The following is a 27,069-nucleotide window of genomic DNA, read 5'->3' on the forward strand; positions in this document are numbered from 1 at the left end:
AGTGACCCCTTGCTTTCTTCATGGATGATGTCCTTGATGTCATCCCACAACTCGTCTTCGGTCGCTAGTGTTCAATGCGTCAAATCTATTCTTGAGATGGCCTCTTAATTTCAGGTGGGATATACTCAAGGTCATATTTTGTGATTTTTAATGAACGTTTGCAGCCGTTTCTTCTCTTTTTGAGTCATGCCACATCAGCAAATGAAGGTCCCAAAAGCTTTACTCCATCCACGTCATTAAGGTCGACTCTACTTTGAGGTGGCAGCTCTTCCCCAGTCATCTTTTGAGTGCCTTCCAACCTGGGGGGCTCATCTTCCAGCACTATATCAGACAATGTTCTGTTGCTATTCATAAGGTTCTCACTGGCTAATGCTTTTCAGAAGTAGACTGCTGGGTCCTTCTTCCTAGTCTGTCTTAGTTTGGAAGCTCAGCTGAAACCTGTCCTGCATGGGTGACCCTGCTGGTATCTGAATACCGGTGGCATAGCTTCCAGCATCACAGCAACACACAAGCCCCCACAGTACGACAAACTGACAGACGTGGGGGATTTTAATGTATACATGCATACACAAAAAATACACAAATCATAAAAATTTACTGTGACGAAGATTTGGACAACATTGGCATTTTGTCCATATGGTGTTAACTCCACTGTGGAACATTCTGGATTATCCCTGGGAATGTGGCTGGCGTTTCTAGTCAGAAAGTTAGTGAGAGCTGTCCGGTCCTTTTCTTTTCCTCATGTATTTCTCGGTAATGTCTCACTGCTTCCTGAACCTGCCTGTCGATGTTAGCAAAGCAATCAGCGTTTGGGCCCATGTTTTCAAGCAACTAAAGCACCTGATTTAGTTTTTTTAAAAACTCAGGCTAATCCTTTCACTGTAAATTTTCTTGACAATTTCTCTCCTTCCTCTTTCTCATTCCTTCTTCTTCAGCATTTCTTTCTTCTCCAAAATCCATTTAAAACTAATCTGTCAGTTCCCCTTCTTTGTGATTTATGAGCTGTTCTACATCAGTAATATCAAGTTCTAAATTCAGTGTTGTCATATGGACGATTTTTCCACTGGTCTCTTCCATCGTATTATCCTGATCAAATGCTTGGAGTGTGTTCACACCACTCAGTAATTTTTTTCTATAGCCCCTGCATTTATTTTTTGTAACTTCCCCCCAGGAAGACGCAGTGTTCTAGATATACTAACAGTGGTAAGAACGGTTCGTCGTAACTTGAATATGTTGTAAGTTGGAGACTACCTGTATTTCCAAAATAAATGTATAAAAATATTACTGTGTTTGTGATATGTTTGGGCACGCCCTCATGCCTTTTTCTTTAGAACATTTTGAGGATATTCATGGACATTTGCACTTATAGATGCATTTTTCAATGTATTTTTTGTGAAGTTCTAAAAAAAATTAAGCTGGTTGGTATTTTCTGGAAGTGCATTGGATGTAACAGTCTCTTTGGGTAGAATAGTTTTCTGAGTGCGTGCCCTATGTTATTATTTCAGTCTGGATGCAATTTAATAGTATTTTATCATTTTTTCTTTGTTACTGTTAGGTGCTGTCGAGCCAGTTCCCACCCTGGGTACAACGGAATGAAACACTGCCTGGTGCTGTGCCATCAGCATAATCGTTGTTGTGCTTAAGCCCATTGTTACAGCCCTTGGCTCAGTCCATCTCATGGAGGGTCTTCCTCATTTTTACTGACTCCCTACTTTACCAAGCATGATATCCTTCCCCAGGGACTGATCCCTCCTGATAACATGTCCAAGGTATGTGAGTCATAGTCTCGCTGTCCTTGCCTCTAAGGAGTATTCTGGCTGTATTTCTTCCAGGGCAGATTTGTTTATTCTTTTAACAATCCATGGTATATTCAGTATTCTTTGCCAGTACCGTAATTCAAAGGTATCAGTTCTTTGGTTTTCCATATTTATTGTTCAGCTTTTCCATACATATGAGGCGATTGAAAACACCATGGCTTGGGTCAGGCATACCTTAGCCTTCAAGGTGACATTTTTGCTTTTTAACACTTCAAAGAGATTTTTCCGACAGATTTGTCCAATGCAGCGTCTTGATTTCTTGACTGCTGCTTCTGTGAGTGTTGATCGTGAATCCAAGTGAAATGAGATTCTTGACAACTTCAATCTTTTCTCCGTTTGTCCTAATATTGTTTATTGGTCCCGTTGTAAGAGTTTTTTTTTTTTCCATGTTGAGGTGTAATCCATACTGAAGGCTGGAGTTTTTTGATTTTCATCAGTAAGAGTGTCAAGTCTTCACTGTCAGCAAGCAAGTTTGTATCATCTGCATAACGCAGGTTGTTAATGAGTCTTTCTCCAACCCTTATGCCCTGTTCTTTTTCATATAGTCCAGCTTCTCGATTATTTGCTCAGCATACAGATTGAACCAGTATGGTGAAAGGATACAACCCTGACTCACACTTTTCCTGACTTGAAATCGCTCAGTATCCCCTTGTTCGGTTCGAACGACTGCCTCTTGATCTATGTACAGGTTCCTCATGAGCAAGGTTAAGCGTTGTGGAATTCTCATTCTTTGCAGTGTTATCAATAATATGTTATGCACACAGTTGAATGCCTTAGCATAGTCAATAAAACACAGGTAAACATCTTCCTGGTATTCTCTGCTTTCAGCCAGGATTCGTCTGACATCAACAATGATATCCTTCGTTCCCTGTCCTCTTCTGAACCTGGCTTGAGTTTCTAGCAGTTTCCTGTCAATGTACTGCTGCAGCTGCTTTTGAATGATCTTCAGCCAGATTTTACTTGCGTGTGATATTAGTGTTATTGTTTGATAATTGCCGCATTCGGTGATCACCTTTGTTTGGAATAGGCATAAATAGGGATCTCTTCCAGTCAGTTGCGAGGTAGCTGTCTTCCAGTTTTCTTGGCATAGACAAGTGAACAGTTCCAGCGCTGTAGCTGTTTGTTGAAACATCTCTATTGGTATTCTGTCACTTTGTGGAGTCTTGTTTTTGCCATGCTTTCAGTGCAGCTTGAAACTCTTCCTTTAGTACCATGGGTCCCTGATCACATGCTACCTCCTGAAATGGCTGAATGTCAACCAGTTCTTTTTGGTACAGTATTCCTTCCATCTTTTGATGCTTCCTGTGTCGTCTAATATTTTCCGCATAGAATCCTTCAAATTCAGCTTGAGGCTTGAATTTTTTCTTCACTTTTTTCGCTTGAGAAATGCCGAGCATGTTCTACCCTTTTTGTTTTCTTACTCTAGGTCTTTGATATTTCATTATAATACTTTACTTTGTCTTCTCTAGCTGCCCTCTAAAATCTTTTCAGCTCCTTGACATTCAAGAATAAGTTTCAGAGTCGCTTCTGACATTCATTTTGGACTTTTCTTTCTTTCCTATCTTTTTAATGACCTCTTGCTTATCAACACGTCAAGTCTGTCCTTGAGATGGTCTCTAAATTCAGGTGGGATATTTTCAAGGTCGTACTTTGGCTCTCGTGGACTTGCTCTGATTTTCTTCAGTTTCAGCTTGAACTTGCATGTGACCGATTGATGGTCTGTTCCGCAGTCGGCCCCTGGCCTTGTTCTGGCTGATGATATTGAGCTTTTCCGTCATCACTTTCCACAGATGTAGTCGATTTCATTCCTGTGTATTCCCTCTGGTGAGGTCCATGTGTATAGTCGCCGTTTATGTTCTTGGAAAAAGGTATTTGCAATGGTCCTGAAAAATTCTGTCATGCCATGTCCAGCATCGTTTATATCACCAAGGCCATATTTTCCAACTACCAATCCTCCTTTGTTTCCAACTTTTGCATTCCAATCACCAGTAATTGTCAGTGCATTTCAGTCAATTTCAGACTGCAAAAGTTGGTAAAAATCTTTAATTTCTTCATCTTTGGCCTTAGTGCCTGGTGTGTAAATTTGGATAAGAGTCGTGTCAACTGATTTGCCTTGTAGACGTATGAATATCGTCCTATCACTGACAGTGTTGTACTTCAGGATAGATCTTGAAATGTTCTTTTTGACAGTGAATGCAATGCCATTCCTCTTCAAGTTGTCATTCCCGTCATAATAGACTATATGATTGTCAGATTCAAAATTGGCCAGTATCAGTCCGTTTCAGCCCACCAACACCTAGGGTATCCAATTTTCCTAGATTCATACTTTGTACATTCCACCTTCTGATTATTAATGGATGTTTGTAGCTGGTTCTTCTCATTTTGAGTCGTGAGACATTAGCAAATGAAGATTCCAGAAGCTTGACTGCATCCATGTCATTAATGTTGACTCTCCTTTGAGGAGGCAGCTCTTCCCCAGTTGTATTTTGAGTCCCTTCCAACCCGAGGGGCTCATCTTCTGGCACTATATCAGACAATGTTCCACTGCTGTTCATAAAGTTTTCGCTGGCTAATTCTTTTCAGAAGTAGACTGTCAGGTCTTTCTCCCTAGTCTTAGTCTGGAAGCTCAGCTGAAACCTTACCGCCATGAGTGACTCTGCTGGTACTTAAATACCGGTGGCATAGCTTCCAGCATCACAGCAACACTGAAGCCCCCGCAGTATATGGGGTTTTTTTTTTTTTCCCCCTTTGGATCTTGTATTTAACACTCCTTCTTGATACTTTTTATTTTTTTCTTTTTATGGGACCTCTTTTTTAAAATTGTGCTTTAAGTGAAAGTTTGCAGTTCAAGTTAGTTTTTCATACAGAAATTCATGCACACATTGTTATGTGACCCTGGTTGCTCTCCCTATAATGTGACAGCACACTCGTTTCCACCCCAGATTTCCCATGTTTATTCAGTCAGCTCCTGTCCCTTTCTGCCTTCTCTTCTCACCTCTGAACAGGAGCTGCCCATTTAGTCTCAGGTATCTCCTTGAGCTAAGAAGCACAGTCCTCACCAGTATCATTTTATGTCTTACAGTCCAGTCTAATCTTGGTCTGAAGAGTTGGCTTCGGGAATGGTTTTAGTTTTGGGCTAACTGAGAGTCCAGGGGCCGTGTCTTCCAGGGTCCCTCCAGTCTCAGTCAGACCATTAAATCTGGTCTTTTTACTAGAATTTGAATTCTGTGCCCCACTTTTCTCCCAATCCATCAGGGACTCTCTTGTTGTGCTCCCTGTGAGGGTGGTCATTGGTGGTAACCAGGCACCATCTCGTTCTTCTGGTCTCAGAGTAGATGAGGCCATGGTTCGTGTAGGCTATTAGTCCTGTAGAGTAGAGGCAGTCCCCGATTTTCAACAGGGTTCTGTTCCATCAGCTGTTCTGTTGTATATTGAGTATTTTTTTTAGCTTTCATTACTATTGGCATTTATAATCAGTATTTTTATAAATATGATCTTTATTTGTCTTTGGGGGTTGGAAAAATGACATATAAACATTTTAATATCATATGTAGTACATATTACTAATAATAAGATGTAAAAAGAAACACCAGACAGTCTTAAGTTCAGTTCATGGTAACTCGAATATGTTGTACATCAGCTCAATATGTTGTATGTCGGTGACTACCAGTGGTTCCTTCTTTGAGTCTTTTGTTTCCTTTTTTCTCTTTTGCTCCAGACAAGTAGAGACCAGTAGTTGTGTCTTAGATGGCGGCTGTAAGCTTTTAAGATTCCAGATGCTTATCACCAAACTAGGGTGTAGAACACAGACTTTATGAATGGTATTATGACAGTTGATCTGGTTACCCTACAAGACTATGTATGGTTCTGTGCCTTCAAACCCAGTAAATCAATCCTCTGAGGTGTCTGGTTATGTCTAAGAATTATCTGTAACTGTGCCCCTTACGTGCTTAATTACGTATATGAATATACATGCAGCACACACATACATGTATATGTTGTTGTTAGGTGCCATCGAGTCGGTTCTGACTCACAGCGACCCTATGCACAATAGAACACTGCCCAGTCCTGAGCCATCCTTACAGTCGTTGTTATGCTTGAGCTTGTTGTTGTAGCCACTGTGTCAATCCACCTCGTTGAGGGTCTTCTTCTTTTCCACTGACCCTGTACTCTATCAAGCATGATGTCCTTCTCCAGGGACTGATCCCCCCGACAACATGTCCAAAGTATGTAAGATGCAGTCTCGCCATCTTTGCTTCTAAGGAGCATTCTTCTAAGAATGCTAAGGAGCATACTTCTTCTAAGACAGATCTGTTCGTTCTTTTGGCAGTCCATGGTATATTCAATATTCTTCGCCAACACCACAGTTGAAAGGCATCAGTTCTTCAGTTTTCCTTATTCATTGTCCAGCTTTCACATGCATATGATGCAATTGAAAATACTGTGGCTTGGGTCAGGTGCACCTTAGTCTTCAAGGTGACATCTTTGCTCTTCAACACTTTAAAGAGGTCCTTTGCGCAGATTTACCCAATGCAATGTGTCTTCATTTCTTGACTGCTGCCTTCATGGCTGTTGATGGTGGATCCAAGTAAAATGAAATCCTTGACAACTTCAATCTATGTATGTACGTATATATATACATATCCCTGGAGATACACCAGGACTGGAGTCCTCATGCCAGAATGGTTAACGGAAAGGTTGGTAGTTCACATCTACCAGCTGCTCTGCAAGAGAAAGATGTGGCAGTCCCCTTCTGTAAAGATTCACAGCCTTGGAAACCCTATAGGGCAGCTCTACCCTGTCCTGTACATTGGCTATGAGTCGGAATCAACTCAAGGGCAATGGGTAATTGTGGATAGATACATCTATACATGTACACGTATATATACTCACCTACCTACCTGTGTAACCATAGTTTTTTGGCTGTTGCAAAATTATATATGTTTTACCATTTACCAAAAACATGCATTATTCTTGTGTACTTGTTAATGACATCATTTACCTTGGTTAGGTTGTGCACGTTTCACCCACCTTCAGTGTTACCTTTTCCTTCATCAGAAATAACATGTATCTGCTATCTGGAGAGTGACTCTTCCTCCTCCCCCCTCCCATTCTTGCTAAGCACCAGTGAACATCTTTTTCTGTATGTATACTGATTGTTGTCTTTTTGTAATAGTGAGGTCATACAATATTTGTCTTTTTGTGATTGGCTTATTTTACTCAGCATAATGTCCTTCAGATTCATTCACATTATAAGATGTTTCAGGAACTCATTTTTTATGGCTGTATAGTATTTGATTTTATGTATGTACCATATTTGTTTATCCATTCATCAGTGGGCACTTAGGTTGTTTACTTCTTTTTGTTGTGAATAGTTCTGCAACGAACAGGTATGTATGTTTGTGTCACTACTGTTAGCACACTTGGGCATATACTTCTGAGTGAGATGACTGGATCATACCGTGATTCTGGTGGCATAGTGGTTAAGTGCTACGGCTGCTAACCAAAGGGTTGGCATTGTGAATCCGCCAGATGCTCCTTGGAAACTCAATGGGGCAGTTCTGCTCTGTCCTGTAGGGTTGCTATGAGTTGGAATCGACTTGACGGCACTGGGTTTGGTTTGGTTTGGTTTTGGTTTTATGGTGATTCTATTTCTAGTATTTTCTGGAAGTGCCGTGCTATTTTCCACAGTGGTTGTGCCATTTTGCATTCCCACCAGCAGTGTATAAGAGTCCCAGTCTCCCCACATTCTTGCCAGTATTTGTTGCTTTCTGGTTTTTTGGTCAGTGCCATTTTAGCATAGGTGAAATGATATCACATTGTAATTTTGATTTACATATCTCTTAAGGCTAATGATTGCAGACATGTCCTCATGTATTTATTGGGCGCTTGTATGTTCTCTTTGGTGAAGACTCTGTTCATATCCTTTTCCCATTTTTTATTTGGATTGTTTCTTTTTGTTGTTGAGCTGTTGAAGTTTTCCATTTATTTTAGAGATTAGATCCTTATCTGATATTTCATTCCTGAAGATTTTTTCCAAGTCTATAGGTTGTCTTTTTACATTTCTCATAAAGCCTTCTGATGAGCATAAGTATTTCATTTTTATGAGGTCCCAGTTATCTAAATTGTCTTCTGCTGTTTGTGCATTTATAGTTGTGGATAGTTTTTTTTAAACGATTATGTCCCATAGTTTTGTCCCTATGTTTTCTTCTAAGAACTTTATACTTGTAGGTTTAACATTTAGGTCTTTGATCCATTTGGAGTAGTTTTTATGTATGATGTGAGGTATCAGAGCAGTTGACTTGTATATTAACTTTTTGTCCAGCAGCTTTGGTATGAACGATTATTAGTTTCGTAAGTTTTTGTTGTTGTCGTCGTCAGTTCTTTGGGATTTCCTATATAGACAGTCATTTAATCTGTAAATAAAGATGTCATTTCATCCTTAGCAGTCTGTATGCTTTTCCCATTTTATTGCATTACCTAGGACAGCTAGTACACTGTTGAGTAGGAGTGGTGAGTGGGAGCATCCGTGCCTTGTTCCCGATCTTAGCAGGAAAGCATCTAATGTTCTTGCCAATAATTCTTATGTTAGCTATAAGTTTATTGTAGATATTCTTTATCAAGTTGAGGATATTTCTGTCCTTTCCTAGTTTGCTGAGAATGTTTATTCTAACTAGGTGTTAGATTTTGTCAGGTATTTTTTCTGCATCTGTTGGTATGTTCATATGGTTTTTCTTGTTTAACTTGGTGATTTGATGTATTACCCTAGTCGATTTTCTGGTGTCATACCACTCTTGCACACCTAAAATAAATCCCACTTGGTCATGGTGTGTAATTCTTGTTACACATTGTTGGATTCAATTTCCTAATGTTTTGCTGGGGAGTTTTATATATACGTTCATGAGAGATAGTGGTCTGTAGTTTTTCTTTTGTGTAGTACCTTTATCTGGTTTGGTATTTGGGTAATGCAAATTAGTTTGCACATATTTTCTATGCTTCTGATTTCTGGAAGAGATAACAGAAAATCGGTATACTTTCCTGATGAAATGTGTGGTAGAATTGATCAGTGAACCCATCTGAGCCTAGTGCTTCCTGTTTTGGGATGTTTTTACTTACTGATTTAATTATTTAGCAGATGTAGGCCTCTTCAGATGATCTATTTCTCCTTGTTTAGGTAGAATTTATCTTACAAGGAATTGATTCATTTCATCAAGGGTATCAAGTTTATAGGCATAGAGTCATGCATAATAATCCTTTATTATCCTTTTAATGTCTTTGGGATCAGAATAATGGCCTCGCTTTCATTTCTGGTATTAGTCATTTATGTGTTCTGTCTCCTTTTTTTCTTAGCCTGGCTAGAGGCTTATCAATTTTACTGATTTTTTTTTTCCAAAGAACTAGTTTTTGGTTTTGGTGACATTCTCTTTTGATCGCCTGGTTTCCGTTTTGTTGATTTGTTTTCTCATTTTTATTATTTTTTTCTGCTGACTTTGGATTAATGTGTTTTTTTTCTAGTTTCCTAAGATGGAAGCTGTCATGGATTGAATTGTGTCCCCGAAAAATACGTGTATCAACTTGGCCAGGCTGTGAATCCCAGTATTGTGTGATTGTCCACCATTTTGTTATCTGATGTGATTTTCCTGTGTGTTGTAAATCCTATTACTATGATGTTAATGGGATGGATTAGCAACAGTTATGTTGACGAGATCTACAAGATTAGATTTTGTCTTAAATCAGTCTTTTTTGAGATAGAGAAACAAGCAGAGAGACATGGGGACCTCATACCACCAAGAAGGCAACACTGGGAGCAGGGTACATCCTTTGGACCTGAGGTTCCTATGTAGAGCAGCTCCTAGAACAGGGGAAGATTGATGACAAGGACCTTCCTCCAGAGCCCACAGAGAAAGAAAGCCGTTCCCTGGAGCTGATGCCCTGAATTTAGACTTGTAGCCTACTGTACTGTGAAAGAATAAATTTCTCTTTGTTGAAGCCACCCACTCGTGGTATTTGTGTTACAGCAGCACTAGATAACCAAGACAGAAATAGGTTGATATTAGATCTGTCTTCCTTTATAATATGTGCATTCAGTGCTATAAATTTCCCTCTTAACGTGGCTTTCACTGTAGCCAACAAATCTTGACAAGTTGTATTTTCATTTATTTTAAAATATTTTCTAATTTCTCTTGGGACTTCTTTGTCCCATGTATTATTCAGAAGTAAGTTGTTTAATCTCCATAGATACTGAGATTTTCCATCTATCTTTCTTTTACTGATTTCTAGTATAATTCCACCCATTGTGGTCGGAGCACATACTTTATATGATTTATAATCTCTTAAAATATTTAAGTTGTGTTTTGTGTCCCAGAATGTGTCTTATCTTGAATTTTCCCTGTGAGCTTGAAAAGAATGTATATTGTGTTGTTTGTGAATGACATATTCTATAATTGTCAATTAGGTCCAGTCTCTTGGTAGTGGTGTTATTTCAACTCTGACCTTACTGATTTTCTGTCTTTTGGATCTGTCAGTTGCCTATAGAAGGGGTTGAAGTTTCCATTTATAATAGTGGATTCGTTTATTTCTCATTCTAGTTTTTGCCTCACATATCTTGGCACTCTGTTGTTGGGCACATACACTTGAAGGATCGTTATGTCTTTTTGAAGAAGTGACCTTTTATCATGTAATGCCCCTCTCCATCCCAATCATTTTCCTTGTTCTGGAACCTGCTTTGTCTGTAATTAATATAGCTACTCCATCTTTCTTTTGAGTTCTTTTACTTTTAATCTGTTTCTTTATATTTTAAGTAACTTTCTCGTGGACAATACAGTCTCTCTCTTTTAGTTGGTATGTATAGACTCCTGATGATTAAAGGGATTGTTGATACAGTTGGGTTAATGTCTTCATGTGTCTTCCCGTTTTCTATTCATTGCCCTTGACTTTTGTTTTCATTTTTGACTTTTACTCTTTCTCTACCTCCTTTGGTTTTAATTGAGATTTATATATGATTTTGTACTCTCCCCTCTTAGTATATCAATTATACTTCCTTCCTTTTTTTTTAATTTAGTGTTTGCTGTAGTGTTTGCAGTATACATTTGCAACTAATCGCAGCCCACTTTCAGGTAATACTCTGTGACTTAATGGTTAGTGTAAATGTCTTATAAACTGTATTCTAAATTCTTCCCTCCTGTTGCTGTAACAATGCTGTCATCCATTTCACTTATCCATAAACTATAACCAGGAACTATATTGTTGCTGTTACTATTTTGAATAAACTATTAACCATTAGATCAATTAAGAATACGAAAGATACAAGATTTTATATAACCTTTATTTATTCATTCTGTAATGCTCTCCCTTTGCTTCTGTAGATGTGAGTTTCTGATTCGTAACATTTTCCTTCTCCCTAAAGAACTTCTTTAATCATTTCTTGAAGGAAGTTCTCCTGGTAACTAACTTACTTCATATTTGTTTGTCTGGAAACATCCTTAATGTCTCCTTCATTCTTTTAAGATTTTTTTAAATTGTAGTTATATGTGTTCAACAGTTTTTTACATCTGTAGTTCAGCAGGTGATGCAGATTCTTAAGCACTCAACTGCTAGCCGAAAGGAAGCTAGCTTGAGCCCCCCCTCCACAGGCACCTCAGAAGACAGACCTGGCAGTCTGCTCCTGAAAGGTCACAAACCTTGAAAACTCTGTGGAGCAGTTTGTACTATGCACACATGGGGTCGCAATGAGCCATAATCGACAGCAGCTATGAACAACAATAATAATGTAGTGACATTGATTACATTCATCTCTTATGCAGCTATTTCCACTGTCCTTACCCAACTTATTCCACCACCAGTAACATAACATAAACTCAGTGCCCCCTATGCAGTGAACCCCTCTTTTCCCCTCTTTCCCATCCCTGGTAGCCACTAAGTCACTAAAGATAAATATGCTTGGGTTTCTCACGCTTATCCCCTTACCGTGCTCCATTTTCCATTGAACTTATTGCCATTTTCATTGTATTTCACTCTTTTGTTTACTGTCCACACCCAAAAAACACACGATCCATGTGCATCTGGATATTTTTGTTTTCTTCACTGTTGTGTCTGCTTTGCCAACATTAAATAGGCTCTTGTTTTATATTACTCAAATTAATTTTAATAAATTGAAGGAGCCAGAGGTAAGGGCCTGAAGGGAAGTAGCCTTACCTGAGGCACAGGGCTTTGCCAGGAGAAGGAGCCCCAAGTTGTCTGAATTGAATAGGATGTTTCCTTTGTCACTCTCCCTAGCACCCAACAGGGCTCTAGGTCATCTGTGGTCTTATTGGAGAATAACAGCCAGAATAATAACAAAACTTATGCATATGAACAGAAATGCTGTTGTCAGAAATTTAGGCTTCAAAGACAAGTTGACCTGCATTCTGACCCTGCCTCAGCAACGTTCCATGTGGGCAACATGGAGCATGTGATTAATCTATTGTCTCTAACTTTACTCAGCTATGAACTGTTTGAAATAATATCTGCTTAAAAGAGTCATGAGATAGAAATGAGTTAGTATGTCGAAACTTTCTGCACAATATTTCACATATTGTAGTTGCTCAATTCATGGAACATTTTATTATTAATATATTGTATAATGAATGTTAGGGTTTTTGATGACTTTAAAATTAATGTAACCTGGCCCACTGCAGTGGAGGAGACTTAGATTTTGGCTTTAGCTTAGAGTTACTTGTGCTACCATCATAACAGGGTGGATTAGAGATGACATAGGCAGCTCACTTCACTTTTTCCCTGACAAGTCTTACTCTACAGCTGCTTTGTTTTTCAGTCTGATTTTAGCATCCAAAGTGGAGTTTATCAGCCTTTTCTCCTCGGTACATGAAGAAGCCAGTGGGTTGATAATATTTCACAGAACAGGGAATTCCAGTGTCAGGGTTCTGGTAGTCCTGTGTGTGTCTCCTAGGGGCTGTAAATGTGAGAAGATTTTGAAGTGGAGCCTCTAGAGGGCTGATGTGTAAGTCTGTTTCCTAGGCTTCATGGGAAATCTAATGGCTAAACATTCTGCACTCCAGCTAACTTCCAAAATTAACTTTTTAGTGGTAAAAAAATACATATAACAAAACATTTGCCAATTCACAGTGTTTACATGTATAATTTGGTAGCATTGATTACATTTATCATGTTGTGCAATTATTACAAAATGAGAATTGTAACCTCTTCTCAGCAAACACAAGGGCATGTTATTCTAGTTTCTACAGGGGTAGGGCTCTTTATCATCTCACAAATTAGAATGTGCTTGTGTGGGTATACGCATTTATGCTTGCTGAGGGTAGCAGTCACTAATAATTGGTGTACAGTTGCCTCAGGTATCAAAATTTGAGAATTGTGGGGAGATCTGGATTCTCATGTTTCCCGTCTCTCACCTGAGGTCTTTTTAACTTCTAAGTACCTTTGCCTATGTCTATGAAAGGGATAGAGGATGACAGGACAACTGCTGAGCTTTTGAAAAATAGGTGACTGACATGTAAATAATTTTCCAAAAGATTATTATTTTTTCAGCAGGTGGACCTGTCACCTTCTCATCTCTTGGAGTTCTTCTAGAAAATATAACTGGCAGGACCTTGGACTTGCCAGTTTGTTTGTATGGGCCCCTGGTCCTTTTCATGACTGTAAGGGACAAAAGGAAAAAGTGCCATTCTGCAGTGTTCCCCAGTTGTTAATATGTCCTTCTGCTTTTTCCCTGTGCTTCATGTTTTGTTGAGTGTTCTAGCGGGTCTTATGGAAGGAGGTAAAATTGTTCCCAAGGAAGTGATGATCTGAATTAGAACATTTCTCTAATTTCTATTTTCACTAACTGTTCTACACCAAAGATAGAGGAGTAAGACTGGAAGTGTTGGAAATCAAACTGTGGAGAGATGATTTCCCTGTGTTGGAAGTCTATGGGACAGGATGTAATCAGTGAGGAAGTGAATGTAGTCAGTGAAAGGAAGTGGCTGATGGCTGTAGCCTAGAGTAGACCTTTGTAGACACAGAACCTTGTGCGAAATCCACATGAATTCTTAGTTCTCAGGACTGTCAGTCTCACCCTTTCTCTTGTACGCATTGGAGTACATGGTACCTTGCTGATCCAGAATGTGTGGAATGTTTTAGGACACACTGGTCATTGAGGATGTGGTCCTAGACTTTACCCAGGAAGAGTGGGCTTTGCTGGATCTTGCTCAGAGGAAGCTCTACAGAGATGTGATGACGGAAACCTTCAGAAACCTGGCCTGCGTAGGTAAGATTGACATCATTTTTTTATTTACTCTTCTAGTGAACAGAAATACTGTACTCACTGACTTTGGGTTAAGAATTGGAATAAATTGTTAAAAACAGGCATAGTCCCTTATTCAGTGGAGCTCACATATCCTGGCTTTGTCATGAACACAAAGTTACACAAAGTAACTTTTCATTTCTCTTGAGATTAAAAGACTTTAGGCGCCTTAACTGTTGTAAGTGTAAGCATTGGCTTCAGGAGTCACTTTGGGGCACTGACAGATTTGTGATTTAGAACCTTGTAGAGAGTTTTACTGTGTTCTTTACAAGTTTGACATGATTATTTTGTTGCAAATAAACTCATCTTCCGAGACCCTGAAGATCAAAGTATTGGCTAAGTGTCAGGGAAATGTTTATTGCTTGCACTGTCTTCCCTCACGCTATACATTTTTCCATGAGCACCATCTCAGCTATACCATTTGTCTTCCCAGAGAAGCAAGGGAAAGATCTGATGAGAGTGGAGATAGGACTCATCCAGGGCCAGTGTGTCAGGGAACACCAGGAAAGCAAGAATTTTTTGAAGGCCCAGCCTGGCATGGAGGGAATTCAGTTTCAATCAGTCAGCTAGAAAAAGGGTCTCTCTTGGGTTGAAGAGACAACTTCATAGACATCTGAGCTTGCTTTTCTGACCATCAGTCCTCTCACACCTGTGGTCATGGGGGCCATTTTCCTCTTTTAATGTTACGTGCATATTGTGGCCAGTATCTTTCTAACTAGTCCCAATCACAACTACTACATATCATCACTCTCAATCCTCACAGAAGTATTTCTTAGTAAAATGCTTTTTGACCATTGCCAGAGTCCTGAAACTGTGAAATGTAGTTAATCTTTCTTTGTTCACAGAGGCTTTTTTTCCCTAATAAATTCTTTCCACTTTGTTTCATATTGTGAACCTCAACTTGAATCATTGGGTCAGTATCTCGAAACCTTAATGATGGAGAAAAGTTGTCCAGTGAACATATAATAGTACAGTTAATGAAGAATAACACCTGCTCCTCCATGTTAGGAAAAATCCTTGAATCGCATGTCAATAAAGATCAGCACAATAACCAGTGGAGATATTTGAGGTGAGTATCGTTCAAACAACAGAAAACAGTGCCTCAGGAGAAAGGCCTAAGGTGTCATTAAAATACACATACGTGTGTGTATTTATATATTTATAAATCTAGTTCTAATTTATGTGTTCAGAGATTTTTCGCAAGATTTTTATAAATGTGAGTCAGATATTGAGTATTTGAAACATATTTTGTACACAATTATCAGAAAGACTATTTCAGAAAAACTGAATATATTAGTATCTCTGCTAGAAGATTTAACCTATGAAACATGAGACAAGTCAGAACAAAAACCATGCACGTTTACTTTGTTAATGGTAAATGGGAACAGATTTATTTCCAACACCGTGTTGCCTATTTTTTAACAGAAGGCATGCCGTAGAGAACCTCCATGAAAGTAATGAAGGCAATCAGCATAGAAAAGCCTTCAGCTGGATTCCAAATCTTACTGTGGTGAAAGGAAAGCCTTCAGAAGTAAATCCTTTTACATGCTGTGAGTGTGGAAAAGCCTTCAAGGATCACTCGTCATATGAGCATCATACCAGATCTCAGACTGGTTGTAATACTTATCAGTTTAAGAAATGTGGAGAAGCCTACAGTTGTCCCTCTCACCTGAGCACTCCTGTGACAACTCTTACTGGAGAAAAACCTTTTATGTGTAGGGTATTTGGGAGAGACTTCGTTTGTACTTCAGCCCTTGAAAGTCCTGTGACAACACTCACTGATGAGAAACACAGTGAATGTAACAAATATGGGAAAGATTCCTGTAGTTTCTCATCCTTTCAAACACACGTGACAGGTCATAAGCAAGAATGTGAAGAATGTTGTAAAACCCATGGTCCTACATCCCTCTCTTTACATAAAAAATCTCATAACACAAATAAGCCTTATCAATGTAAGGAATGTGGAAAAGCCTTTAGGTATGCCTCAAACCTCACTAAACATACAAAAACTTACAGTGGACAGGGGCCTTTTGAATGTAAGGAATGTAGAAAAACATTTACTTGTTACTCATTCTTTTCTAAGCATTTAAGAATTCACAGTGGAGAGATGCCTTATGAATGTAAGGAATGTGGGAAAGCCTTTAGTCTGTCATCACACCTCTCTAAACATAGAAGAACTCACAGTACAGTGAAGCCTTACGTATGTGAGGAATGTGAGAAAGCCTTTAGACATCCCTCATTGCTCACCCTACATACGAGAACTCACAGTGGAGAGAGACCTTATGAATGTAAGGAATGTGGGAAAGCCTTTAGTCAACCATCATGCCTCTCTAAACATAGGGGAACTCACAACAGAGTGAGGTTTTATGAATGTAGGAAATGTGGGAAAACCTTCAGTTCTTCCTCACTGTTTACTAACCATAAGAAATCTCACAGTAGAGAGAGGCCTCATGAATGTACAGAATGTGGGAAAGCCTTTAGTTACATCTCAGACCTCACTAAACATAAAAGAATTCACAGCGGAGAGAGACCTTATGAATGTAAGCAATGTGGGAAAGCCTTTAGACATGCCTCTCAGTTCACTAAACATAAAAGAATTCACAGTGGAGAGAGGCCTTACGAATGTAAGCAGTGTGGGAAAGCCTTTAGTTACGTCTCAGACCTCACTAAACATAAAAGAATTCACAGCGGAGAGAGGCCTTATGAATGTAAGCAGTGTGGGAAAGCCTTTAATTATGTCTCAGACCTCACTAAACATAAAAGAATTCACAGTGGAGAGAGACCTTATGAATGTAAGCAATGTGGGAAAGCCTTTAGACAGTCATCACACTTCACTTACCATTTAAGAACTCACAGTGGTGAGGCCTTGTGAATGTAAGGAATGTGGGAATACCTTTAATTGTGCCTCATGCTTCACTACACATGTAGGAACTCAGTGGAGAGACTGCTGTATGTCCAAAGTGAGATATTTCATTCTTACTGCTGTAATTGCAAACAGCAAATATCTGAGTCTGTGGTTACAGAACAAAGCAAGATTAACTGAAAACAGGGATCATTAGAGGTACTTTGTGCCTTTGGGAGAAATGACAGTTTCATTGTAAATGTGGGGCTGTCCTTGTTGGTGTTATGTTCTTAGTTCTAGCTAAATTTTACTTAAGTCTTTGGCTGTTACAAATAAGGCTGCAGGGAATAGCCTTGAGCAACTGTTGTTTTATATATTTTTTAATGTTTTTATTGATTTTAGTTTGCATGCAATAAAATACACTGATCTTGTATTTGGCTTCACAGTGGTTTGGTTTGTTTTCATATTTAATGTGTTTTCTTCCTTTCTTTCCTACTATAAAGTTAATTTTTTGACCCTTTATAATTAGTAAGTATGGTGTAGTTGATTACTTTTGTGTGGCTTTTCTAGCCGTGGTCTTGTAACTCCTACCCAGGTGATTGGGTGGGACTGTGCAGATAGGGTAATTGTACCCCTCCAAGGGGATTGGTCAGTTTTGTCATCCCACTGGGCTTGAAACAATCCACCTCAGAGGTGGGAAAAAGAAGAACCCACCACTGCCAAGGAAGAAGAGCCAGTGGCATCCTTTAGACCCAGGATCCCTGTGCTGAGAAGCTCCTGGAAGCAGGAAAATGAAAGAGAGAGCAACCTGTAATCCTGAAGATGGCGGGAAGCAGTGGCAGCAGGAGACGGCACAGTGGGCTTCTTAGCCCACGGAGGGAGAAGCTAGGCCTAGGGTTAGGGAGAGGCATGCCTGTGAACACAGCTGGAAACAGGCTGTCCTGATGGAAGAACTATATCCTGAGTGTTCTTGAGCCTGAATTATAACTGTTACTTCCCTAATTGGTGTAGTGGTTAAGTGCTACAGCTGCTGACCAGAAGGTCAGCAGTTCAGATCCACCAGGCACTCCTTGGAAACTTTATGGGGCAGTACTTCTCTGTCCTATAGGGTTGCTATTAGTTGGAATGGCCTCGATGGCAATGGGCTTGTTCCCCCCCCGCCCCAATAAACCTCATAATTGTGAGTATTGTCTGTGAATTCTGTGTGGGTGTTGCAATGAATTATTAATCTCAGCAGAGAAGTAGAGAGTGCTGTGGAAGGGACAGTTGGTATGAGGATTGGTAAAAATAATAGAGGAGGCACCTCTGACTGCTACCTCATAGGAATTAGCCTTGGGCTGTTGATCTTGAGTCTGCTTTCCACTTGTGAAGTTAGAGGAGGTCAGATACTTCCCCTAAGCTGTTTTCACAGTAAGTTTATCCTAGGGTGATACTTGGAGACTGCAGACATTTTGTTTTTTTGTCGTACTTTGGCTTATTAATTTTAGAATTCATTGATAATTATTAACTACAGTGATTATTACTGTGGTGGTTTCTGTTCCAATCATTTTTTCTATGTTTAGTAATTGGAATTCTGAAAGGAACACCTTTCCCTTCTCCGTCTTTTAATTATTAAACTGTTTATATCAGTATAGGCTAATCAATATTACTGTATTTTTTTTCTTGCTCAAATTTTCACGTTTGTTTATTAGGAGCTCCCTTAAGAGTAAGTTCCTGTTCTTTTTGACATGTCCCCGTCATAATCTGTACATTACTTTCTGTCAGACTTTGAGGCTCATCTTGTCCTTTTCCTCTTCAGCCCTGAAATCAAGCCTTTCTTCAAGAAAACCTGGTTCTTTTTATTAGAGAATTTTTAGAAACAAAGATTTGGGCATTCAGTGTGCTTATTGTTACTGGATGCTCAGTGGACAGAGCTAGGAAATATATGTATGATTGCACATTCAACAGACATATTTTTACCTATTTCTGTATGTATCTGTATATAATTTTAAAACCATGAGATCATACCCAGTCTTTGATTCCAGGGTTTATTTTAATCTTCCCTGTTGCCTTATTTGTTAGTCCTTTCATTGATAGACTCCAGGCTCTTGTTATTCTCAATACATTATGTACTGAATCAGAGAATATGTATACTTTGAGGTTTGTTTCTGTGAAGTGATAAACCACCTTACAGAAAGCAATTTGGTCTTGTTCGTTGTACCTGAGAGCTGAACCACACCCGAGGCTAATGAGTTGGGGTAAGCAAGACCAGAGGGACTACCTGGTGGCCCGATGCTAACCTCTTGAGTCATAATTTAGCTTACCATGTAGGACTGGCCAATATAAGCCCAGAAGTTAGAGGCTCAAGGGAGCTTCCCAGTTGGTGAGAAACATGCATCTATGCCGGGAGGGTAGCATGTCCTGGGGACTTGGAAGTTCTGCAGTGAGACCATCCCAGACATCATCTCATGCATGTTTTTGTTTGTATTCTTTTTAATATTAAAGCTGTTATCATAAGGGTGGCCTTTTTGTGAATTAATGTGATTCATTCCAGTGAACTACCGAACCTAAAGAGGAGCAGGAGACAGCAGGTCAGAAGTAAGGGGGCTTGGGGACCCCTGAACTTGAGGCTGGTATTTTAAGGGGCTTTAGTGGGAACCCGCGGTCTTTTAGCCAGCAGGTCAGAGGTTGCGAATTGTTCAGACTCCCAAACTTGAAGCTAGTGTCTACCTAGTATGTAGTTTGGTAGATGGTGTCCTTGTCATTTGTGAGGTCTGGCCTAGCCCCAGGTGGGTAGAGTCAGAGGCAGAATTCTCCATGGGCAGCTAGTGTCAACTGAACAAAGATGGGAATCCACGTAGGAGATTTCCACACAAAGCAGTTGACTTGTGAAGTGGCAGTCTTAGTCTCCTTGGCGCAGACAGTAAGTAGTTGAAGCTATTAAGCTCCATGTGACTAAACCTGATGCCTCAACTACTGTATTACGTGATTAGTTGCACTGTTGGTGAAAGTTGGAAGATGGATTGAACCAGACTGGTGTCTGTGTACCTGATGTCAGTACATAGTAAGTATTCATTACATAATTTTTAATGACTGAATGAATACGTGAATCATTTAGAGGCAGTTAGGGGCTTTCTCAGTTTCCTCTCTCTCTCCAGAAGTTTTTGCTCCCACACCCATCAATGCGTCCATACTTCATATCAGTGAAAAATTTGGCCCTCTCCATGAGCTCTGTATCCTCTCCCTTCTTTCCTTGTTTGGTCCATCACATCATCAGTCATTTACTCTCTCTTCAGCATCTTCAATATCTCCTGCCTCCTGGCTGCTGTCAGTATCAAATTTCTCCAACCTAGTTTCAGCTGTTTCCACAGTCTTCATATTTAAGCTTTTTTGAAAAGATGCTGTAACCACCTATGTTCTTGGCTTCGACCATCAACCCCATTTACTCCCCACATGTCCATATCTTCAACAGAGGTCTCTTTCCCAGGATTAAGCCCCAGATAATCATTACAACAGCCTCCTGAGAGTTTATCTTGCCATAATCTCATCCTTTAGCCACTTCTTCATTGCTGCCAGTAAAATATTGGTTTTAAAACTTAGCATTTAATTATATCGCTTTCCTGCTTACCATGTGTATTTCTACCTCATCTGTCTGGAATTCATTTCCTTCTCTATTTCTTTAATTGTACAAGACTCTTCTGCAAGGCCACCACTCCCATTAACGCTTCTGTCGTTATACTAACTGCTCTTTATTTATGCATGTTTCTCTCTGCTGATCTCTGTGTGTGTCATACAAAAGGCCCTCAAACAAGAGAAGCAAAGAATGGATGGGTGAACTAATCACTTATGACACATCAGGTTTATCTTGTATCACTAGCACAAAGAACAGGGCCTGTCACAGAGCAGGCAGGCAGGCAGGCATTTTTTGAATGTGGGATTGGTGAAATTAAAAAGATAATGAAGAAATGGAATTTTCAGATGACTGGTGTCATGAATTATGACCCCTATAATGTGTGTATTAACTTGGATAGTCCTTGATTCCCCGTATTCTGTGGCTGTCCTTCATTTTGTGGTTGTAATTTTATGTTAAAGAAGATTAGGGTGGGATTGTAACACCTTTACCAGGTCACATTCCTGATCCAGGGAGTTTCCCTGGGGTGTGGCCTGTACCACCTTATATCTCTCAAGAGACAAAAGGAAAGGGAGGCTATCACCAAGAAAGAAGCACAGGGAGCAGAGCTGTCCTTTGGACCTGGGGTTCCTGTTCAAAGAAGCTCTTAGTCCAGGAGAATATTGACAAGATGGACCTTTCTCTAGAGCCCACAGAGAGAGAAAGCCTTCCCCTGGAGCTGATGCCCTAAATTTGGACTTCTAGCCTACTAGACTGTGAGAAAATAAATTTCTCTTTGTTAAAGCCATCCACTTGTGGTATTTCTGTTATAACAGCACTAGATGACTAAGACAACTGGTAAGTGGAATAAAAGAAGTCTTGCAGGTAACTACTAGACATCTTTGTCAGGAATAGAATTTTTTTTTCCCCTTTGTTGCTTTATGGAGCCCTCATCTGCACCACAATTCCAGAATAGTTCTAGACCACTGGATGGATGTGGATCCAGCCTGAATCAGAAAAAAAAGCTTTTTGGAAGGAGAATCCTGGGAAGGTAGTGGTGGTATCCTTAGTGCTTATCACGGCTGAATCTTGTCAAATGTCTGTCATTTATTTTCTAAAAGAAAGTGATTCAACATGGTAGGACTTCTTCTTCTTTAAATGGTATGCTCTTACAGCAGACTTCCTTATCTAGAAGCCTTTCCCATAAGTCCTACATCTGCCTCCTGGGCATACAAAAAGTAAATATAATCCCTTTTTCATACGGAATACTTAAATAGTCAAGTACTGTGACATGTGTTCCCCAGGTCTTATACCTTGTAGGCTAAATGCCCTCATTTCTGTACCTGTAAAGATTGACCTTCTGGTCCTTCAGCTTTTTGTCTATACATTTTAAGGACAGTGTCCTTGTGGGATTAAAGCCAGTATTCAAGATTAGGATATGCTCATTAAATAATACAGTCAAACTAGTTCTACAGGTTTTCAGAATGATGTCATTCTGTAAATACAGACCAAGCTTATACGATTTATAATAATGCTGAGTTCATAACCAAAAATATTTTAAATGTTCCATTTCCTAAGTTTTCTACCATATACTTCCTTTAATTTAGAAAGAAAAAAAATGTGCTTTTTAAAAGTTGAACAGAGATTCCTTAAGAAGAAAGCATTCACAGTAAACTTGGTGTCTTTATCTTTTATACAAAGTTCACTGGTAAGTAGCAGGGGGCTGTTCATGGACTTCCAGGGAGATAATGTATCTTGATTTCAAAAAATCACTGGAAACACGACATCATCATATTCATAGTATCTGAAAGGAGAACCAGGACTACACTGAGAAGGAGAAAAGGAAGAATTACATGACTATATTTTATTCAACCAAGAAATAGATGTGAGTCAAGCTCTAGGGAAGTGTACAGATGTTTCGAAGAGTCACTGATTTCAGAGGCACAGAGCACTTTTAGGTGAGCACAAGTCCGTGGAATTGGTTATTTGGAGTGGCTTAGAGTAGAAAATCCCCAGCAATGAGGTCAATGGAACTGGAAGCCAAAGTAGTAGAAAAAAATCCATGCAGACACTGAGTGATGTAGAATTTAGGAGAGAAGGTAAGGATAAGGCAGCTTCCAAAGCCATTAATCAGTGGGGTAAATGACTGGGAGGTGGGCAAACATCAGTAATGAGGATGGAGAGAAGCTAGTGTAGCTGAAAGGCAGTAAAAGGAACAAGGGGTTTTACCCGAGAGTGGAGGAGGCTGAACCCCCAGATGGTACAACGGATTGAGAGTTAACTCCTGGAATCAGATGTACAGAAAGTGTGAGAGGTACAATCAAAAGTGTTGAATAAAAAAACTCCAGAAACAACTTGGAGAAAGACTTTTTCTACACAGAGTAGATGGTTCACAAACAGAGCTGGAAATTGCCAGAAGAGGGGTTTGCCCACTTCACCCAACCTTCTTGTTCCTTACCATGAGCTTTTTATCCCCTTTTGGTTTCTGTCCCTTCAGTGTCTTCCAACTTTTGTACCTCTGCTTCATTCTGCAGAGTGTTTATTGGTTTCTCGTACCTATCTTTAATTTCATGAAATCATCTCTCTGCTGTATATCAAATGGTATTAAACTCACCTACCCCTTCTAATTTTGTAGTTACACGTTTCAGTACAGAATTTCTGGCTGATTTCTTTCCAATATACAATGTCTTTTTTTTTCAATTTTCAGTTTCTGCCTTTTCATGAACATGGTAATCGTAGGTGTTTTATAGTTTGTGTGTCTCTTTCTGTTGACTGCTGGTTGATTAACTGTGCCTGATGATGCATTGTTCTCTGGTAAATATATTCATTAGGTTTTCTTTTGTTAACACTTTTAAACATACACAAAGTACAACAACTTTTCATATATTTGTTGTCAAGGATCAACAACTCTCAACATGTTAGATGTTTTACTTTAAAACTTAACTGAAGATTTTTCTTCTTCCAAAGAGGATTTTTTTTTTTTTTCCACGTCAGTTGTACAATCTCAGAAACCTTAAATTCAGAGCTTGAGATTTCCATTCGGATAACTTAGAGTTAGTCTTGTGTTATATTTGCATGGCTCCCACTTTTGGGAAGCCTGGGCTCCAACTTCTGCCCCTATATCTGAACGTTCGTACATTTCTAACTGAATCAGCCTTGATTAGCAAAATTCATCACAAATGCTTGACTCCTTTCTCTAATTCCATATTATTCTGAATTGTGTCCAACAATTTTTGAACATTTTATTTCTTTATTTTTAGGAACGTCGATCTTATTTTATCCAGACATTTTAGATGTCTTCACTGGAAAACTTGGTCCTAACTACTTACAGTGGAAATCTCATTTGTCCTTTGAACATTTGTTAAAATTCAACATATCTATCTATATTAATGGAAACCCTGGTGGTGTAGTGGTTAAGAGCTTGGCTGCTAAACAAAAGGTTGGCAGTTTGAATCCGCCAGGCACTCCTTGGAAACCGTATGGGGCAGTTCTACCTGTCCTATAGGGTTACTCACTATGAGTTGGAATCAACTTGTCGGCAATGAGTTAAGTTTTATCTCTATTAATATCTTTATATATAGATAGATAAATATGTGTGTATATGTATAAACTTGTAAGATGTGAAGAAATCTCCCAAACGTTATATAAATGGGGAGACAAACATGCATTTCAAAGAGTCAGAATTGAAAAGTGAAATCTCTGTAAATTGAACTTTAAAATATAGCCTCTTTAATACCTTAATAGCACTTTGTTTCTAAGATGTATCTGTAGGTTAATTCAAAGAGAAATATAAAAGACTCGATAAAAAAGAAGACTCTAATAAAAATCTGTGGTGGTTAAGTATGGCATTGGCATAAAAGTAGATAAATCTACTGAGAGCTTGGAATTTAAATTTTCATTTTAAAAAATCAATGAGTAAACATTAATTGTTGATGTGGCATCTGGATATGCATTTGAAAAAATCGATTTACATATTTGTTAAAAAATTCCAAGTCTATTAATATGCACAGGGTAATTTGCCACACATGATGCTGGTTTAAATCACCATTAGTGAGTGTTGTAGTCTGGGTTTTTTAATGGAGCAAAACCAGTGAAGCATATATGTATATATAGGGAGAGAGATTTATCTCAAGGAAATGGCTCACACGATTGTAGAGGCTGGCAAGGGTCAGGTGTCAGGCTGGAGGCTTCTCCCAATTCACGTAGCTGCAGGAGCTGATGAACCCAAGATCCTCAGGTCAGATGGCAGGGTGCTGGCTCATGGACTGAAGGCGGAGGGATCCAAGATCAAGAGGTAAGACCTCAGGCTACTGGCCCAAGTCCCAAGAACCGTAGTTGAGATGCTGCGGAGCTGAATGCAGGATCCAGAGCAGAGCAAGAGCCAGTGAGCTTTGCCAGAAAGTCTGCATATATTGGATACAGGCCACAACCCCAAGGAAGCTCCCTTTTAACTGATTGATTACTCATAGCAGACCTCATCATGAAGATGATTATAGCACTTCTCATTATGGAGGTGATTATGCTGTTACATGACTAACAAACTACATCATAACTGACAAGCCACAGAATATCATGGCCCAGCCAAGTTGACACAACCTTAACGATTACAGTGGCCGTGACATAGGAAAATGGAGAATATTATGTTATTTTGATTGAAAATTTTTGGGGAAAATTCCACCATAAATTAGAAATAGCCACACATAAAATGGCATAGTATAAATGCCATGCCAAAACTTGAAAAATCACAGATAAACACTAACCTGTCTCCACCTTTCACACCCATATATGTCTTCAATGTACAGACTTGAATACATTTCAGAAGTCTCAGTTTTCCTGTCCTGAGACTGCACAGTCACTTCCATAATCACCTCCTCTTCTTTTTCTCTCAGTTTCAATTTTGACATGTTTTTATACATCAACAATGCTGGAAAGAGTGAAAGAAAAAAAGAGGCCAATATTGACCAACTGTCTGGGTGGGCAAGAATCCCAAAACATGAGCCAATGGCACATTAGAAAGAACAATATGTATGTTTTTTATTTCAAAAGTTTTAGTATGAAGAGATTTTCCTTAGGACTAAAGAACATTTCAGGATTTGTGTTAAAAAAAGATTACCACAGTATTTGCACTTTTAGTTGGTTTTCCTTTTGACACATGTTGGCAAGAGAAAAAGAACTACACAAAATAAGTAAACTCAGTGGAAACCTTTAAAATCAAAGGTAAGGCTTAAAAGAATGGGTTAACATTTAGTAAAGGTAATTTTTGGTTTAAACCTTTTTGATAAAAGCTTTTGTCCTTGTTGACCTATTTATTATATACAGACAGGAAATAACATGATTTTGACATGTCTTTTTCTTTCTGCCCAGTTGATGTTTCAAAAAAGTAGTTTCCATTGCATCCATTCAGATTTTAAGCAATTTGATTTACTATAAAGGGAGTATTTATAGAAAAAAAAAAAAAACCACTTTGAACAGTATACAGGACTGGTGGAGACTGGATATTTCGCAGCTTCAAATAGTAAAACCAGTATATGCCAAATCAGTATATGCCATATGAGCTGTCTCTGTAGACTCCCGTAGTTGTCCTCACTGAAGGTGACTTATGTCTTGAGTTAGTCCACTCTTTTTGCCCATAGGAATCTTAACTCCTCACTGAGTCCATCCCCGTAAGCATAGTAATCAGCACCATTTTGGGCTGCGGTGCTGTAGCTGTTATAGGAATCATAACTGTTCATCATAAGCAGCATATTCGTCATAGTTATATTCTGCTTAGGTCTCTTGTGCAGAAGATGGTGGTGGAGATCTGTACCCAGTTTAGGCAACTCCTCTTACTCCAGGAGTGAGAAGTCGTCTTTCCTGAAAAACTGGCCCTCAGGTGGGAAGGACTCCCCTGGCAGTTGTTCATTGTGGTGCATGTACTAACTCTAATGGGCAGGCTGTGATTCCTCCTTGCCCCTGGTTATTGTTCAGTTTGGTACACCTCTTGTACATAAAAGGGGTTTCCCTCAAACCACTGGAACATCTGCATTCTCTGAATCACCATTCAAATAAGTTAATTCCTGGAGCTGTGCTTGCCTGAATTCATCATTATAGTCAGGGTGAGGAAAATATTTCTTCCAAAGCACTTCCAGGCATGCACTTATGCCTGACGGGTCAAAAACTTCATTTGAGAACATGGAGGTTATCATGTCCTCTGTGCCCTGAATGCCTGTTTGTTTGGAGAACAACTGGTATATTGTCAAGGTTGGGAGAAAAGGGATTGGGAGGCACTAAGGAACACAAGGGCAAAGAGTCTGCTTCAGCTAATGAGTAAATGAACTTTTGGTAGGTTCAAGCCAAATCTTGGACCAGAGACCTGGGACTGGAACAGTTTCTGCTGTTTTTCTATAAAGATCTGTTATCCAGTTATTGCCTATTTCAGAATTAGGCTATTTCGAGTCATATATTTTGATTTGAGTGCTAGAATTTCATAGTGTTGCCTGACGCAAGCTCCTATGCAAGCTTTTGCACGGGATGTCTTTTGTTG

General features: G+C 39.2%; 1 protein-coding gene and 1 pseudogene across 4 annotated transcripts in view; one reads left to right on the forward strand and one right to left on the reverse strand.

The window, feature by feature from the left end:
* Nucleotides 1–18,973, forward strand: part of LOC100656107 (zinc finger protein 14-like) — a 53,309-nt gene extending 34,336 nt beyond the window's left edge. For 2 of the 4 annotated variants that reach the window (XM_064282501.1, XM_064282500.1), the window contains 4 exons: nucleotides 1,556–1,769; nucleotides 13,953–14,079; nucleotides 15,034–15,184; nucleotides 15,541–18,973. In XM_064282501.1, the coding sequence (XP_064138571.1) occupies nucleotides 1,761–1,769; nucleotides 13,953–14,079; nucleotides 15,034–15,184; nucleotides 15,541–16,987 (1,734 nt within the window). In that variant the 5' untranslated portion in view covers nucleotides 1,556–1,760 and the 3' untranslated portion in view covers nucleotides 16,988–18,973. The remainder of the gene's footprint in view (nucleotides 1–1,555; nucleotides 1,770–13,952; nucleotides 14,080–15,033; nucleotides 15,185–15,540) is intronic. The other 2 variants (XM_023547408.2, XM_023547406.2) reach the window with 1 other exon arrangement.
* Nucleotides 18,974–25,997: 7,024 nt separating this feature from the next.
* On the reverse strand, nucleotides 25,998–26,786 carry LOC135230896 (KH domain-containing, RNA-binding, signal transduction-associated protein 3-like; annotated as a pseudogene).
* Between the last annotated feature and the right edge of the window lie 283 nt (nucleotides 26,787–27,069).

This window comes from Loxodonta africana, chromosome 3 (genome assembly GCF_030014295.1).
Source record: "Loxodonta africana isolate mLoxAfr1 chromosome 3, mLoxAfr1.hap2, whole genome shotgun sequence".
In the NCBI taxonomy this organism is placed as follows: Eukaryota; Metazoa; Chordata; class Mammalia; order Proboscidea; family Elephantidae; genus Loxodonta; species Loxodonta africana.